We start from the raw sequence: 17,109 nt of genomic DNA on the forward strand, positions 1-17,109 counted from the left end.
TCTATCCTCTGTCTCTCTTCTTGGACAAAGTCTTCAGCTCCTGATGTCTTCTGTCTCTCTGTCCAGTATTCCTTATCCCTCCTCTCCCTCAGCCTGTCTCCCTTGGTGTCAGTCTTGGACTGTGGTGTGGTCTGTTCAGACTCAGATATATATACACCTCCATCTCATCAGCACTGTCCCCCCCCCCCCCCCCCCCCCCCCCTAACTCTATAGGTCCATCTCTCACTCTCTTTATGATTATCCTTCTATGCCTTGGACACACACACACACACACACACACACACACCGTTATGACTTGTCTTCGTCATCTTCTCTTGTTTCCCTGCAGTGATTGTCCCTGTGCAAACAGTGTGGACTCATTCAGATAACAGTTGCCCCAGGAAGCAGTTATGAGACCATTTTTATGGATCCCCCAAACTGGATGTAACATTTGGTGATCATGTGGCCTCAGAGAGTTAAACCACTGGTGATCATGTGGCTTCAGAGAGTTAAACCACTGGTGTTCATGTGGCTTCAGAGAGTTAAACCACTGGTGATCATGTGGCCTCAGAGAGTTAAACTACTGGTGATCATGTGGCTTCAGAGAGTTAAACTACTGGTGATCATGTGGCTTCAGAGAGTTAAACCACTGGTGATCATGTGGCTTCAGAGAGTTAAACCACTGGTGTTCATGTGGCTTCAGAGAGTTAAACCACTGGTGATCATGTGGCCTCAGAGAGTTAAACCACTGGTGATCATGTGGCTTCAGAGAGTTAAACCACTGGTGATCATGTGGCTTCAGAGAGTTAAACCACTGGTGATCATGTGGCCTCAGAGAGTTAAACTACTGGTGATCATGTGGCCTCAGAGAGTTAAACTACTGGTGATCATGTGGCTTCAGAGAGTTAAACCACTGGTGATCATGTGGCTTCAGAGAGTTAAACCACTGGTGATCATGTGGCCTCAGAGAGTTAAACCACTGGTGATCATGTGGCTTCAGAGAGTTAAACCACTGGTGATCATGTGGCTTCAGAGAGTTAAACCACTGGTGTTCATGTGGCTTCAGAGAGTTAAACCACTGGTGATCATGTGGCTTCAGAGAGTTAAACCACTGGTGATCATGTGGCCTCAGAGAGTTAAACCACTGGTGATCATGTGGCTTCAGAGAGTTAAACCACTGGTGATCATGTGGCCTCAGAGAGTTAAACCACTGGTGGTCATGTGGCCTCAGAGAGTTAAACCACTGGTGATCATGTGGCTTCAGAGAGTTAAACCACTGGTGATCATGTGGCCTCAGAGAGTTAAACTACTGGTGATCATGTGGCCTCAGAGAGTTAAACTACTGGTGATCATGTGGCTTCAGAGAGTTAAACCACTGGTGATCATGTGGCTTCAGAGAGTTAAACCACTGGTGATCATGTGGCCTCAGAGAGTTAAACCACTGGTGATCATGTGGCTTCAGAGAGTTAAACCACTGGTGATCATGTGGCTTCAGAGAGTTAAACTACTGGTGATCATGTGGCTTCAGAGAGTTAAACCACTGGTGATCATGTGGCCTCAGAGAGTTAAACCACTGGTGATCATGTGGCTTCAGAGAGTTAAACCACTGGTGATCATGTGGCCTCAGAGAGTTAAACCACTGGTGATCATGTGGCCTCAGAGAGTTAAACTACTGGTGATCATGTGGCCTCAGAGAGTTAAACCACTGGTGATCATGTGGCCTCAGAGAGTTAAACCACTGGTGATCATGTGGCTTCAGAGAGTTAAACCACTGGTGATCATGTGGCTTCAGAGAGTTAAACCACTGGTGATCATGTGGCTTCAGAGAGTTAAACCACTGGTGATCTCTATTGATGTAGCTGTATAGTAACCATTAACCTATGCCATCACGGACAGCAGATGAGTGTTCGGTTTCTGTGCATGTGTGTGTGTTTGGTTTGCGTTTGTATATGTGTGTGTGCACCCTTGTGTGTTTATGAGGGAGGGAAAGTCATTGAGAGAAGGTGTCTGCAATATTTGAGGGACCATGTTGTAAGACCACATAATATGACCACTCAGTATACCAGACGTACTCCTATAGCTCCTTCCACCAGCCTCTTCTGCTATATACAGTTGAAGTCGGAAGTTTACATACACTTAGGTTGGAGTTATTAAAACTTGTTTTTCAACCACTCCACAAATTTATTGTAAACACATATTTCTTTAGCAGATGCACTTTAATTTAGATTACGAGGAAGTCTTTTAATGGCTGCATTGTCCAACAATTGCTTTATGATGCAATTACATTAATACATTCATGCATATCAGTCATTATGTATAACAAGAGGTTCTATCACTCATGATGAGTCATTAAAGTTGGAATCCTTAATTGAAACAATAACAAAGTGGCTAACCCCGCCTGTGTTTTGGTAAAAAGCTGAGGGATTGGCCTGGAGAAATGAAACCACTTTCAAATTTAAAGCAAGAGCTATGTATGCAAGGACTGACCATCCATGATATCAATATTATTGTTTTAACCATGTTTTGAGGCTGTACAGTGTTTGTTTACATTGACTTTGTTTACAAACATTGGAGGATAACAAGCCTATATTTTGGGTTAAGATGCTGTATGACAGTTGAACTAAGCCCATGAGGCATTTAGAAGTTATATTCTTCAAGAACCAATGGCTATAATGTATATCATTAAGTCCTAAAATGGATGTAGTAACTAAGGATTGTAGCTTTAAAATGTGTTTGTGAATATGCCATCACTGTGTTTCACTGACCTTTATAATGAATGTCATTAAATACCTTAGAAACATGCAGCCATCTAATTATGTAGATATAGGCAAGGTTATCCACACTTTTGCAAAGTTTTGTTTTGTGCGTGTGTGTGTCAGAGTTTATCTTGTAATCTGTTGTTTATACACATTAATGCTCTTTCTTCTTGAAATTGTCTGCACTTACCACCTTGGGTGTCCTGATAACACTCACAAAACAAACACACACACACACACACACACACACACACACACACACACACACACACACACACACACACACACACACACACACACACAGGAGATATAGAGATCTATGGTGCAGCTGTGAAACCATATTGATATATTCTGTCCTATCCTGGGTAAGCAGCATCTGATAGATATTCATATCGTCTGACAGAAAACCCACCCACCCAGTATACACTACTACCCACATCAGTTAAATTGACATCATTGTGATGTGCAATACATTTTTCCTAATGCTCTCAGAAGCATGTACAGAGTGGTGTAAAGCAGTTAAGTACAAATTCTTTAAAGTACCACTTAAGTAGTTTTGGGGGGTAAGCCAGACAAAATTAAACGGGCCTATTTATATAATGAATATGAATTCAGAAGACAGAAATGATTAAATATTAAAATATTAGACCTCTCACTAAAGGCTTCAGTCATACAAAAGTTACACTTAAATCAGAACTGGTTCACTAGGAAATGAATACGATTTTTTTATACCTTTATTTAACTAGGCAAGTCAGTTAAGAACACATTCTTATTTTCAGTGACGGCCTAGGAACAGTGAGTTAACTGCCTATTCAGGGGCAGAACGACAGATTTGTACCTTGTCAGCCCGGAGGATATGACCTTGCAACCTTTCAGTTACTAGTCAAACCGTCTAACCACTAGGCTACCCTGCTACCCTGTCTCACCTTATGGCCTTTTCCCTTTATTCAGATTACAACCTTGCACTTTCAGTTATTTGAAAAGGAAATGATCTCCCAAATATTGCTATTTTTAAAACAAGCCATAGAAAGTCAATTGCAATTTCAATTTAATCCACCATAAAAAAACAGAACAACAAATATTGTGGTTAAACTCAAATATACTAATAGATTTTATTTTGTGGTTTTTTTTTGAAAACGTGTTTAAAAAAAGTTGAATCGTTTTGCAAATGATATCATAAATAGGACTGGTGGAGTTATGTCACACATGCAGCTAACAGAAATATATAGAAATGTCTGCTCTACCCAAAATTACAAACAACTAATTGCACAATTACTGTAAAAAATGGAAGAAGAAAGAGGCCCTGAATTAAATGCCATAATTGGTTAAAGAAAATTGTCATAAAGATTTTCGACGTACCGATTCCATGGCACATGGTTAATGAACTGATACGCAAAACGACGCCGGATTCAAAACTTAGAATTTTTCATACAAAATTATTATACAAAATTCTTGCAACCAATATATGGGGGATACAACCTTCCCAGCTCTGCAGATTGTGCTGCGAAGAGACAGAATCATTAGATCATTTTGTTTTGGTACTGTCCATATGTAGCTTGTTTTTGGTCAAATGTCCAGGAATGGCTGAAGAATTTCAATATTTACTTCCAGCTAACTCTGCAGATAGCACTACTGGGTGATCTGAAAAGTAATCGTCAATCAATCCATAATATAATAAATCTTTTAGCAAAAACTTTCATTTACAATCTGTGGAAATTATGAGAATAGAAAGGTTCAGAAACATCACAGCACACTTGAAAAATATATGGCAAATAGAAATCCAATATGGATGGTGTTAAGAGATAGATGGGAGGGATTGAATGGAGCTGAAGGTTGGGAATAATAGCAACTAATAGCAAGAAGATAATTAATGTAAAACATACTGTGTCCGTAAACATATATTGGTTCAGAAATTTTGTGAAATAAACAGATGTTGAGGTTAGCGGAAGGACAGGAGTAAAAACAAACAGAATATAACTATTGTAAAATAGTCTGTGCCATAAAATGTATATAGTATGTATAAACTGGAAGTAGAAGCCTAAGTGTTGTTGTTCACTAGTTTACTCCAATTAGGGGAGGGTGGTAGGGTTAGAAAGTAATAATGGAAAATATATATATATAAAGATGTGTATGCATATGTATTCATATGTATCTATGTATGTATATATTTATGTATGTGTATATGTATATACAGTGTGTATGTGTATGTATGTAAACTCAGCAACAACAAAAAAATGTCCTCGCACTGTCAACTGCGTTTATTTTCAGCAAATTTAATATGTGTAAATATTTGTATGAACATAACAAGATTCAACAACTGAGACATAAACTGCACAAGTTCCACAGACGTGTGACTAACATAAATTGAATGTGTCCCTGAGCAAAGAGTGGGTCAAAATCAAAAGTAACAGTCTGCATTAAGTACTGCAGTGCATCTCCTCCTCATGGACTGCACCAGGTTTGCCAGTTATTGCTGTGAGATGTTACCCCACTCTTCCACCAAGGCACCTGCAAGTTCCCAAACCTTTCTGGGGGGAATGGCCCTACCCTCCGATCCAACAGGTCCCAGACGTGCTCAATGGGATTGAGTTATGGGCTCTTTGCTGGCCATGGCAGAACACTGACATTCCTGTCTTGCAGAAAATCATGCACAGAACGAGCAGTATGGCTGGTGTCATTGTCATGCTGGAAGGTCAAGTCAGGATGAACATTGAGATTGCCTACAATGACAACAAGGTCAGTCCGATGATGCTGTGACACACCGCCCCAGACCATGACGGACTCTCCACCTCCAAATCAATCCCGCTCCAGAGTACAGGCCTCGTTGTAACGCTCATTCCTTCAACGATAAATGCGAATCCGATCATCACCCCTGGTGAGACAAAACCGCGACTCGTCAGTGAAGAGCATTTTTTGCCAGTCCTGTCTGGTCCAGCGACGGTGGGTTTGTACCCATAGGCGACGTTGTTGCCGGTGATGTCTGGTGAGGACCTGCCTTACAACAGGCCTACAAGCCCTCAGTCCAGCCTCTCTCAGCCTATTGCGGACAGTCTGAGCACTGATGGAGGGATTGTGCGTTCCTGGTGTAACTCGGGCAGTTGTTTTTGCCATCCTGTACCTGTCCCGCAGGTGTGATGTTCGGATGTACCGATCCTGTGCAGGTGTTGTTACACGTGGTCTGCCACTGCGAGGACGATGAGCTGTCCGTCCTATCTCCCTGTAGCGCTGTCTTAGGCATCTCACAGTACGGACATCTGCAGTCCTCATGCCTCCTTACATGCCTTAGGCACGTTCACGCAGAAGAGCAGGGACCCTGGGCCTCTTTCTTTTGGTGTTTAGTCAGTAGAAAGGCCTCTTTAGTGTCCTAAGTTTTCATAACTGTGACCTTAATTGCCTACCTGAAGCTATTAGTGTCTTAAAGACCGTTCCATAGGTGCATGTTCATTAATTGTTTATGGTTCATTGAACAAGCATGGGAAACAGTGTTTAAACCCTTTACAATGAAGATCTGTGAAGTCATTTGGATTTTTACGAATGATCTTTGAAAGACAGGGTCCTAAAAAAGGGACGTTTCTTTTTTTGCTGAGTTTATATGTGCATATGTATTTGCAAAAAAATATATGGGGGATTGGAAGTGATGCAGACAATTACATTGATGGAAGATACATTCTATCTGCAATATTAAAGCTGATCTACCCTCTTATAATTTATAGTTTTGACAACTTTTACTTATCTACATTTCTTTCAAAAAATTATATCTCGAGTGTTGGAGTGTGCCCCTGGCTCTCCGTAAATTTAAAAAACCTTATTGTGCCGTTTGCTTAATATAAGCAATTTGAAATTACTCATGCTTTTTTTGATAGTTAAGTATATTTTTGCAATTAAATTGACTTTTGATACTTAATTAAGTATATTTGAAACTAAAAAATGGTTTACTTTTACTCAAGTAGTATTTTACCAGGTGACTTTTACTTGTCATTTTCTATTAAGGTATCTTTACTTTACTTTACTCAAGTATGACAATTGGGTATTTTTTCCACCACTGCATGTATGCATCACACACATGATGATATTACTCACTATCCTTAATCACATTAGCTGTTGCTTAGCGACTAGCACAAACTCTTAGTGTCTTGAAGTAATGTGGAAAGTCTCTCATTCCCAAACAAAGTCAAAGATATGATTATTAAAAGATAAAAATAGCCTGCCGAAGACTTCTCGCAATATCTCTGCATTCAGAGAGGGGTGAGTAAGGGAGAGAAGAGGGAGCGAGGTTGAGGGAGAAAAAGAGAACAACAGAGAGAGCAAGGGGGGAAGAGAGGAAGAAAGAGTGAGGTAGGGAGGAAGACAGCTAGGGAGGGAGGGGAAATGAGACAACGAGAGAGGAAAATATCTCAGTTTTACTGTCTCTGTGAGGTTTGATAATTACTGTCTCCATGAGGTTTGATAATTACTGTCTCCGTGAGGTTTGATAATTACTGTCTCTGTGAGGTTTGATAATTACTGTCTCCGTGAGGTTTGATAATTACTGTCTCCGTGAGGTTTGATAATTACTGTCTCTGTGAGGTTTGATAATTACTGTCTCCGTGAGGTTCCTATCTGTAGGACTGGGATGGACTGCTATGGCCATGGACCACTTCCTATCTGTAGGACTGGGATGGACTGCTATGGCCATGGACCACTTCCTATCTGTAGGACTGGGATGGGCTGCTATGACCATGGACCACTTCCTATCTGTGGGACTGGGATGGGCTGCTATGGCCATGGACCACTTCCTATCTGTGGGACTGGGATGGGCTGCTATGACCATGGACCACTTCCTATCTGTGGGACTGGGATGGGCTGCTATGGCCATGGCTCATAACTGTACTAAGGTGCCATTATAATTAGCCTACTGTTCACTCCTGATTAGTGCACATGGGATAACACAATCTTTGTGTAAGTGCATCAGTCCCAATTTAGATATCAACAGCGGATTTGGTATATCTGCGCCTGATATCTATATAATAGTTATAAACTGTTGCAGATAGTAAAAGTCAACTGTACCCTCAGTGACCTGACAACCAGATACAATTCGCTGTACTGCCCCAAAAAAGGCACATTTGCATTTGTTTGTGGACAAACCGTAGTGAACTGTAAATGGTTATTTGTTTTGTGGGCAGAGTCTGTTGGCAGCCGTCAAACTGGAGGTGCACACCAATACTCTGACATCAAACGACATTAACCCTCACACCTCCGCAGTTCTCATTTGTTCAATGTTTTCTGTATACACAGTATACAGTCTGCACACTGTGGCAACATGTTCCAATCAGTCAGGTTTAACCGTCTTTATTCAAAGTAGATGCAACAGCAAAGATAATATAGATATATTTTTTTAACGAAATCTAAGCAACCTAATACTACATTACATTGCCTGAATGTTGTCAATTGGTTATTATAATAATGTTAAGAGATATCAACTAGAAATGTTTGTTTCATTTTAATTTACAATATAGTCGTCCATGCTCGTCTATTCAAAAACTGGATCACTCTTTAGAATAAAGTCAAATCAAAGCTCATGAATAAAGCATTTTTAAATGATTTACAAACAATACAAACCCTGATTATCTGACTCGACTGGCCTGTTAGTATCCAGGCTCTGTAGATGTGTGCCAGGCTCTGTAGGAATATGTCTGATATTTAGTTGACTTGATTACGCAGGAAAACAACCGAATATCAAACATATCACACAGCCCCTGGCCAAACAGGACCCCATGCAGCCATCCTGTCTTCTGTCTGAAAAGAGACAGATATGGGTGGGTTTTTAGGACAGATCATTTGTGTGCTGGTGTTAAGAGTTAGAGAGATGATGAAAAAAGAAACATCAGGAAAAGGTGAATTTGGACATCAACAATTTATAAAATAAAAAATAAAAAAATGGTGGTATAAACTGGTTTAAGACATTTGATGTAAGTGCACATTTAACATGTTATTTAGTTTCATAGAGAGGACCAGACATGAATGATATCCAGAGTTCCACCTACAGCAAAATAACAGCAGAGGGAAGAGCCCTTTGTGGGGAGGGAGTGAAGGTGGGGTTGGTAGGGACAGACGAAACAGATGAAAGACAGGAAACCAACTGATCCAACAGTCCTACAGAGCAAGAGAGAGAGAGAATCTTATACTTACAATGTTTTCTATGTCCTAATAGCGTAGTCCTCTTTATCTTGGTCCAGTGTATGTGTGTGTCATATCCATTGCCCATGTTCTGTGTTGTCGACATGAAGAGCATCAGCCGTTCGATGCATGTCCCATTCACACATCTACTCTAGTTACAAAGGTGTTAGGTCTCAGCATGTGGGTGCGTAAGTTTGTGAAGTTTCCGTAAAGTATGTAAGTACAAGTCTGTCTTTTTAAAGTGCTGGGGAATTTGAGAACATATGTGTGTGTGTAGCTGTGTGTCAGTGTGTGGTGTGGTTGTGGTCTGTGTAGGAGTTTGTGTGAGTTCCCTGTGGGACGGGGTATATATACACCCCTGTAGATTTGGGGGGCTCCACACACACCCATACATCATTAGGAGTGTATTGATTGCTGTGGCCTAGGGCCCTTCCTCCCTGCATTAGCTGGATCAATACATCAGACTTTCATCCAGCTGTGAGTTCACACACTCACACACCCACATGGTCATAGACTAAAGTCATATGTTTGAATGTGTTCTTAGCTGTAACTATGGCTATAACGTCACTGTAACTATGGCTAGAATGTCACATACAGCCTTATAAGTGGACTATCTTTGTGAGTTTAGTAGATAGGAAACTTGTTTGGATTGATTGTTGCTCCCTGCAGCAGTGGCCTTGTGGTGGGCCTACTGTGGATGGATGTACTGTAGACCAGATATAAATAACCTGTGTGTACTCCTTACAGACTTTTTCTTTATTTTCAACCACCCCCTGTCGTCAAGGAGCCCTGGTTGTCAAGGTGAACCTAGTCCTCATGTTCACCTTAGTCATCAAGGTGACCTCTGGTTGTCAATGGAACCCCATGGTGGCTTGTGATGTCATCTGGTGAGATTCTGCAAGTGTCTGTGTATCTCACTCTGAATGCAGGTCAAGGGTCATCACTCTTGATGTGTGAAGGGCTCAATTAGAGCAGAGCAACACTTCTCTGGGTGGTATGAACCCACACCTTTAGGGGTAGAATGAGGGAGGAATCTAAAAAGGTCAAATCAACCAGTTCAACAAGGGGTTTGGTGTTGTGTCGTGTGAAGGGATTCATAGTCTTATTTCACAATCATCCAAATATTCTGTTTACTTCCCTTCTTTCAATCATGACCCTGCCTCAGATGTGCCATCTACAGGGTTCCAGTAGGACAAAAAGGGTACAAAAGATATTATAAAGTAAATATGAACAACAAAAAATCGGACTGTTTTCCAGCAAAACAGACCAACAGAGGGTTATTACATGTTTTTATATGAGGCTCCAACTACATACAGTGCCTTGCGAAAGTATTCGGCCCCCTTGAACTTTAGGACCTTTTGCCACATTTCAGGCTTCAAACATAAAGATATAAAACTGTATTTGTTTGTGAAGAATCAACAACAAGTGGGACACAATCATGAAGTGGAACGACATTTATTGGATATTTCAAACTTTTTTAACAAATCAAAAACTGAAAAATTGGGCGTGCAAAATTATTCAGCCCCCTTAAGTTAATACTTTGTAGCGCCACCTTTTGCTGTGATTACAGCTGTAAGTCGCTTGGGGTATGTCTATCAGTTTTGCACATCGAGAGACTGACATTTTTTCCCATTCCTCCTTGCAAAACAGCTTGAGCTCAGTGAGGTTGGATGGAGAGCATTTGTGAACAGCAGTTTTCAGTTCTTTCCACAGATTCTCAATTGGATTCAGGTCTGGACTTTGACTTGGCCATTCTAACACCTGGATATGTTTATTTTTGAACCATTCCATTGTAGATTTTGCTTTATGTTTTGGATCATTGTCTTGTTGGAGGACAAATCTCCGTCCCAGTCTCAGGTCTTTTGCAGACTCCATCAGGTTTTCTTCCAGAATGGTCCTGTATTTGGCTCCATCCATCTTCCCATCAATTTTAACCATCTTCCTTGTCCCTGCTGAAGAAAAGCAGGCCCAAACCACGATGCTGCCACCACCATGTTTGACAGTGGGGATGGTGTGTTCAGAGTGATGAGCTGTGTTGCTTTTACGCCAAACATAACATTTTGCATTGTTGCCAAAAAGTTCAATTTTGGTTTCATCTGACCAGAGCACCTTCTTCCACATGTTTGGTGTGTCTCCCAGGTGGCTTGTGGCAAACTTTAAACAACACTTTTTATGGATATCTTTAAGAAATGGCTTTCTTCTTGCCACTCTTCCATAAAGGCCAGATTTGTGCAATATACGACTGATTGTTGTCCTATGGACAGAGTCTCCCACCTCAGCTGTAGATCTCTGCAGTTCATTCAGAGTGATCATGGGCCTCTTGGCTGCATCTCTGATCAGTCTCCTCCTTGTATGAGCTGAAAGTTTAGAGGGACAGCCAGGTCTTGGTAGATTTGCAGTGGTCTGATACTCCTTCCATTTCAATATTATCGCTTGCACAGTGCTCCTTGGGATGTTTAAAGCTTGGGAAATCTTTTTGTATCCAAATCCGGCTTTAAACTTCTTCACAACAGTATCTCGGACCTGCCTGGTGTGTTCCTTGTTCTTCATGATGCTCTCTGCGCTTTTAACGGACCTCTGAGACTATCACAGTGCAGGTGCATTTATACGGAGACTTGATTACACACAGGTGGATTGTATTTATCATCATTAGTCATTTAGGTCAACATTGGATCATTCAGAGATCCTCACTGAACTTCTGGAGAGAGTTTGTTGCACTGAAAGTAAAGGGGCTGAATAATTTTGCACGCCCAATTTTTCAGTTTTTGATTTGTTAAAAAAGTTTGAAATATCCAATAAATGTCGTTCCACTTCATGATTGTGTCCCACTTGTTGTTGATTCTTCACAAAAAAAACAGTTTTATATCTTTATGTTTGAAGCCTGAAATGTGGCAAAAGGTCGCAAAGTTCAAGGGGGCCGAATACTTTCGCAAGGCACTGTATACTTAAACTTATACATTATAAAACATGTTATCATACATTTACAATACAAAGTCTAAATCAAGTCTAGTTCAGCTTTGCAGCATGATTAAGTCTAATAGCAATGATTCTATTTATCTGTTGAGGATTTGTCATCTGTTAATTTCTAATACTATTTATCCTGTACTGTTAGAACATGTAGTACTTTCATATTAAACTGAAAGACTAAGAATCATTTAACGTCATGACTACCACCGTACATCATTTGAATTGACTACTTCTTCATTGCTTGGATTAAGGACAGATATTAGGCATATCAGGACATACTATATGTATTAGTGATGTTAGTGGGATGTTGGTCAGAGGTCCACTCCTCCTCCTATCCCTCCCTCCTCCCCCTTTCCCCACTCTCTCTGCTCTCCCTGTCCTAAAGTTGCTGGGCGGTAACAGTGACCTTGTGAGTTTGCTGGAGCGGAATGATAGCTCCCTAATTGGCTAGGCCTAATTTAAGCCTGAAGGGAGCATTGTCATCTGTGGAGGGAGGTAGGGGGGAATAGAAAGCGAGAAGGGGGAGGCAGAGGGGAAGAGATAGGAGGGAGAAAGGTGGAGAGGGGGACATTAAATGGATAGGAGAGGGAGAGCAAGCGAAAGGTAAAGATAAAAGGACAGAGTGAACAGGATGGAGAGACAGAAAGACAGAGGTCTCCACAGTATATTGTATGGAAGAAAATAAGGACAATTATTTCATTTTATACCAATACATTGCACAGAGAAAAACATGTAATTCTCAAAAAGACACGTGTCTAAATTATTGGCACCATTAAATATTGTTATATTTTATCAGAAGTAACATTTTTCTTTTTTTAAGTTGATCTCAGTTTAATGAACTGAATTGTGGATTTCCTTGGCTTCCTGTTTCACTGGGGCATTAAAAATGAGGTAACACGCATGTAAAATCCCTGTCATTCATCACCATGGGAAAAGGCAAAGCACTCACAAATAAGAAGAGACATGGTTGTTGACTTTCATAAAATCAGGCAGTGTATACAATTTTTTTTCTGATAAACAAATATACCACTTAACATTATTAAGGCAACAATTTAGAAGTTTAAAACCACTGGAACAGTGGTAAACTTGCCTGATATCAGATGCAAGTATATCTTGTCCCCAGTGGTATAGTGGTAAAATTGCAAAACTTGGTCGCATCTTCGGGTCACCAAATCTACAATGAGACGCCACCTCCATGCCAGTTGGCTATTTGGAAGGGCTTCAGTCAAAAGCCTTTACTGAGAGCAACCAGCATATGGAAACGCCTGGGGTTTACTAAACGGCATGGGAACTTTGACTGGAACAAGAAATAGAGCTCTTTGGCCATGTACACCAGTGTTGGGTTCGGTGTCAAAAGAATGCATATGCAGAAAATAACCTCATACCTACTGTAAAATATGGTGGCGGATCTTTGATGTTAAAAGGCTGTTTTGCTTCCACTTGTCCTGCGGCCCTTGTTAAGGTCAACAGCATCATGAACTCTACCAAGTAGTACAAAATTGTTTTGACAAAAAGGCTGAAACTTGGCCGCAAGTGGATCTTCCAGCAAGACAATGACCCCAAGCAAACATCAAAAATCCACAAATAAATGCTTAATTGACCACAAAAATCTACATTTTGCAATTGCCATCTCAGTCTCCGGACTAAAAAAAACCTGTGGTTTGAACTGAAGAGGCCAGTCCATAAGCACAGGCCAACAGATATCAGGAAAGAGTCTGTATGGAGGAATGGCCTAAGATCCTTCAAGCTCATAAAACATTCTAGAAAAAGGCTCAGAGACATTATCCTGGCTAGGTGTGGGTACACAAAGCATTGAAAACAGGTGTGACAACTTTGACACTTGTCTTTGAGATAAAAATAAATAAATACTTGTTCAACAAAATATTTTTCTCTGAGCAATTGTATTCCTATAAATATTTTCTTTATTTGAGCATACAATATACAATAGCGCAATATTTGTATTATTTATTATATAGTACTGTTTGCTCATCTTTATCAAGGGTGCCAATAAATTTGAGGTGACTTCATTCTATATGAGTTTTACATTACTGTGATACTCTAACAGATCTCCAGCAGCTGTTATTAGTTATTTGTCTTGAAATGTTTAACGATGGAGGGAATCAGAACATACAGTAAACAATGCCAATGTTTGTGCTCACATTAAATATGAAATGGTTCTGTATCAATAGTTAATCAAATCCACATTCAAAACTTTCCTTTAGGGTTAAGCTTTATTACATCAGAATCAGACAAACAGAAATACCATTAGTTTAATCCAGGACTTTTGATTGGTCAATGCTATGGTCGCCACCACTGCAAAATACCGTCACCGGGGGTAACAGAGTGAGGATGATGAGGAGTGACAGAGAGAGGCTCTGGACTTTCCGATTGGTCGATACTGGTGACACATACACATTTGTTCAAATCACACACACAAACACCCCCTGAGGGAGGGTCATACTGAGAGAGAGGAATGGACAAGGTTAACAAAAATATTCAATATCCACTCATGTTAGATGGTAGTTAATAGACACTCTAAAGTAGCATGAAGGACAAGTTCTAACAAGTTTAAAAAGGAACAGAGAAATGTCCTGCAGAAGGTCTCCATTTTTCATCTGCCTTCCTTATGTCTTTTCTTTGATTCCACGTGGCTCTTCCCGTTCTCTTCGTCCATCCCTAAAAACAAACAAAGGTCAAAATGAAAGAGTCAGTCATCCTTCACACAATAAAAGGCAAATAGAACCAACATCCTGATTGACAGATGAGACATTGTTCCAGAGAAGACGGATCCCACATCTGTCATGCACACACCTCTGTCAACAATGAGAGATGGGGATAATAACTAGGACATCATAAAGCTGGTTAACAACATCATACTGACACCACAGTCAACTCTAATACAGTCCCAGACAGCAAGACTCAAAAGATAGTATTTCAGTCAAATACAGTTTCACTATCCTTTTAAATGATAGAATACTTTTTTTATGATGGTGTTTTTGCGTCTTATCTGGCATTTCTACATAATAACATGTATCTTCACTGCTATAAGCTGTTTCCTAATGCTATCAAGAGAAAACAAATCAGTGGAATGCTAACAGAAAAAGAGAACAAAAAATACCCAGCTCTGCTCATCTCATCTTTGGGGCCTCAGGTTTGGGTTCTTCTGGTTTGGGGGCAGCCTCTTGTTTAGGGGCTTCTTTAGGAGAATCAGGTTTGGGTTCTTCTGGTTTGGGGGCAGCCTCTTGTTTAGGGGCTTCTTTAGGAGAATCAGGTTTGGGTTCTTCTGGTTTGGGGGCAGCCTCTTGTTTAGGGGCTTCTTTAGGAGAATCAGGTTTGGGTTCTTCTGGTTTGGGGGCAGCCTCTTGTTTAGGGGCTTCTTTAGGAGAATCAGGTTTGGGTTCGTCTGGTTTGGAGGCTTCTTTAGGAGAATCAGGTTTGGGAGCATCTGGTTTGGATTCTTCTGGTTTGGGGGCATCTGGTTTTGGAGCGGCCTCTTGTTTAGGCGGTTCATCTCCACACAGTTTCCTTTGGGAGTCAGAGACAGATAGAGCTAGTGTGTGAAGTGTCCATATGCCTGTGGTGTACAGGTATACATACAGATGGACATGTATAGAGGTGTTCCATGTTCAGGACTCCAGTCCCAGTCTCTTACCTTCCCTCTACAGAGTCCTTCTTCACAAAGACACACACTTTGCTGCGCTGCACCACCTGCTGTTTGAGAGACGTCATCTCTGCTTCCCAGGCAGCCTTTTGCTTCTCAAACTCAGCTACAGGACCAGACAGAGAGGGGGTTAGATGCTACAGGACACAACATGGGGCTAGAGGCTACAGGACAGAGGCAGAACAGGGGGTTAGATGCTATAGGACACAACATAGGGCTAGAGGCTACAGGACAGAGGCAGAACAGGGGGTTAGATGCTACAGGACACAACATGGGGCTAGAGGCGACAGGACAGAGGCAGAACAGGTGGTTAGAGGCTACAGGACAGAACATGGAGCTAGAGGCTGCAGGACAGAGGCAGAACAGGGGGTTAGAGGCTACAGGACACAACATGGGGCTAGAGGCTATAGGACACAACATGGGGCTAGAGGCTACAGGACAGAGACAGAACAGGGGGTTAAAGGCTACAGGACAGAAATATGGAGCTAGGGGCTACAGGACAGAGGCAGAACATGGAGCTAGAGGCTACAGGACAGAGAGGGGGATACTAAAAGACAGGTTAGTGAATAAAACATATTCAATAAGACCAGTCGCATTTACAGAATACCACTAATACTACTCTTAATCCCAGCGACCTGCAATGAGCTTATTCCACCACAAGATGTCTCTCATCCACAAATATTTAGAAGAGAAAAACCTTGCAACTAGAACTGGTCATGGACCGGTTTTAAACCTGTTTTTATGTTCTAGTTCACTGTGAATGGAAAGGGGATATCTAGTTAGTTGCACAACTGAATGCATTCAACAGAAATGTGTCTTCTGCATTTAACCCAACCCCTCTGAATCAGAGGTGCGGGGAGCTGTCTTAATCGACATCCACTTCATTGAGGAGCAGTGAACTATCATACATGTTATCATAGTCGTATCAGTAATAAGGCGAAGAGCCTTTCAGAACAGTGTTGATGTAACCATAGTTTCAGGTGTTTAAACACTCACTTTTAGAGTTACTGTTCTCTGCCTCAATGGCCCCCACCTCATCAGCGACATGTTTCTGTGACAGGAGAGAGAGAAAACACACACAGGAAATCAATTGTGTACACTCTAAACCCCAGACATACCCCTCCTTCCTTACCTTTTCTCCCTGGCATGCCTCCAGTTCACTCTTCTTCTTGGCCTCTGCAGCCTGCAGTGGGGGGAGTTCTGACCCCAGAGTATCCACCTGAGCCTTGGTCTTGTCCAGCAGGTTGTGAGCTCTGATCACCTCGTGTTGGTATTCTCCCAGTACGTCTCTGGTCACACGCAGTTTAATCGTCTCGAACGATACATGTTTCTGCTCCTTCATCTCTTCTTTCTGCCGCACGTTTATCAGTCCCAGCAGAGCTACGCTAGTTAGCAGAGACACCCCCACCAATACACCCTGTGACTTCATCATGCCGTGGAGTTTGACCAAGGAACAGTCGTTTTCGCTGGTCCCTCTCGACTGCTCCGCAGAAGTGTTGACGACGTCCTCGTAGACTTACAGCGGAAGTACCAATGGAGTGTGAAAGGACAGGTGGCCACCCACTGTACTTGAGCGGAGTCTGTGCTTCA

General features: G+C 41.5%; 1 protein-coding gene across 1 annotated transcript; it reads right to left on the reverse strand.

Annotated features, from left to right (window-relative positions):
• Positions 1–14,070: 14,070 nt before the first annotated feature.
• Positions 14,071–17,097, reverse strand: zgc:174935 (pollen-specific leucine-rich repeat extensin-like protein 1). The gene is made up of 5 exons (XM_036967226.1): positions 16,652–17,097; positions 16,516–16,570; positions 15,511–15,625; positions 14,977–15,383; positions 14,071–14,534 (listed from the first exon to the last, which is right to left on the reverse strand). Exons 1-4 carry the CDS (start codon positions 16,949–16,951, stop codon positions 14,987–14,989), a joined length of 867 nt encoding a protein of 288 aa, XP_036823121.1. The 5' UTR covers positions 16,952–17,097; the 3' UTR covers positions 14,071–14,534; positions 14,977–14,986.
• Between the last annotated feature and the right edge of the window lie 12 nt (positions 17,098–17,109).

The sequence above is a fragment of the Oncorhynchus mykiss genome, chromosome 3, assembly GCF_013265735.2.
Source record: "Oncorhynchus mykiss isolate Arlee chromosome 3, USDA_OmykA_1.1, whole genome shotgun sequence".
Lineage (NCBI taxonomy): Eukaryota > Metazoa > Chordata > Actinopteri > Salmoniformes > Salmonidae > Oncorhynchus > Oncorhynchus mykiss.

Bases quoted from the DNA above. Each gene is read 5' to 3' on its own strand.
- zgc:174935 (XM_036967226.1), bottom strand. From the start codon at position 16,951: ATGATGAAGTCACAGGGTGTATTGGTGGGGGTGTCTCTGCTAACTAGC. The intron at 16,571-16,651 runs GTAAGGAAGGAG...CTCCTGTCACAG, and splicing joins AGGCATGCCAGGGAGAAAAG to AAACATGTCGCTGATGAGGT. The intron at 15,626-16,515 runs GTGAGTGTTTAA...CTGGTCCTGTAG, and splicing joins AGAGAACAGTAACTCTAAAA to CTGAGTTTGAGAAGCAAAAG.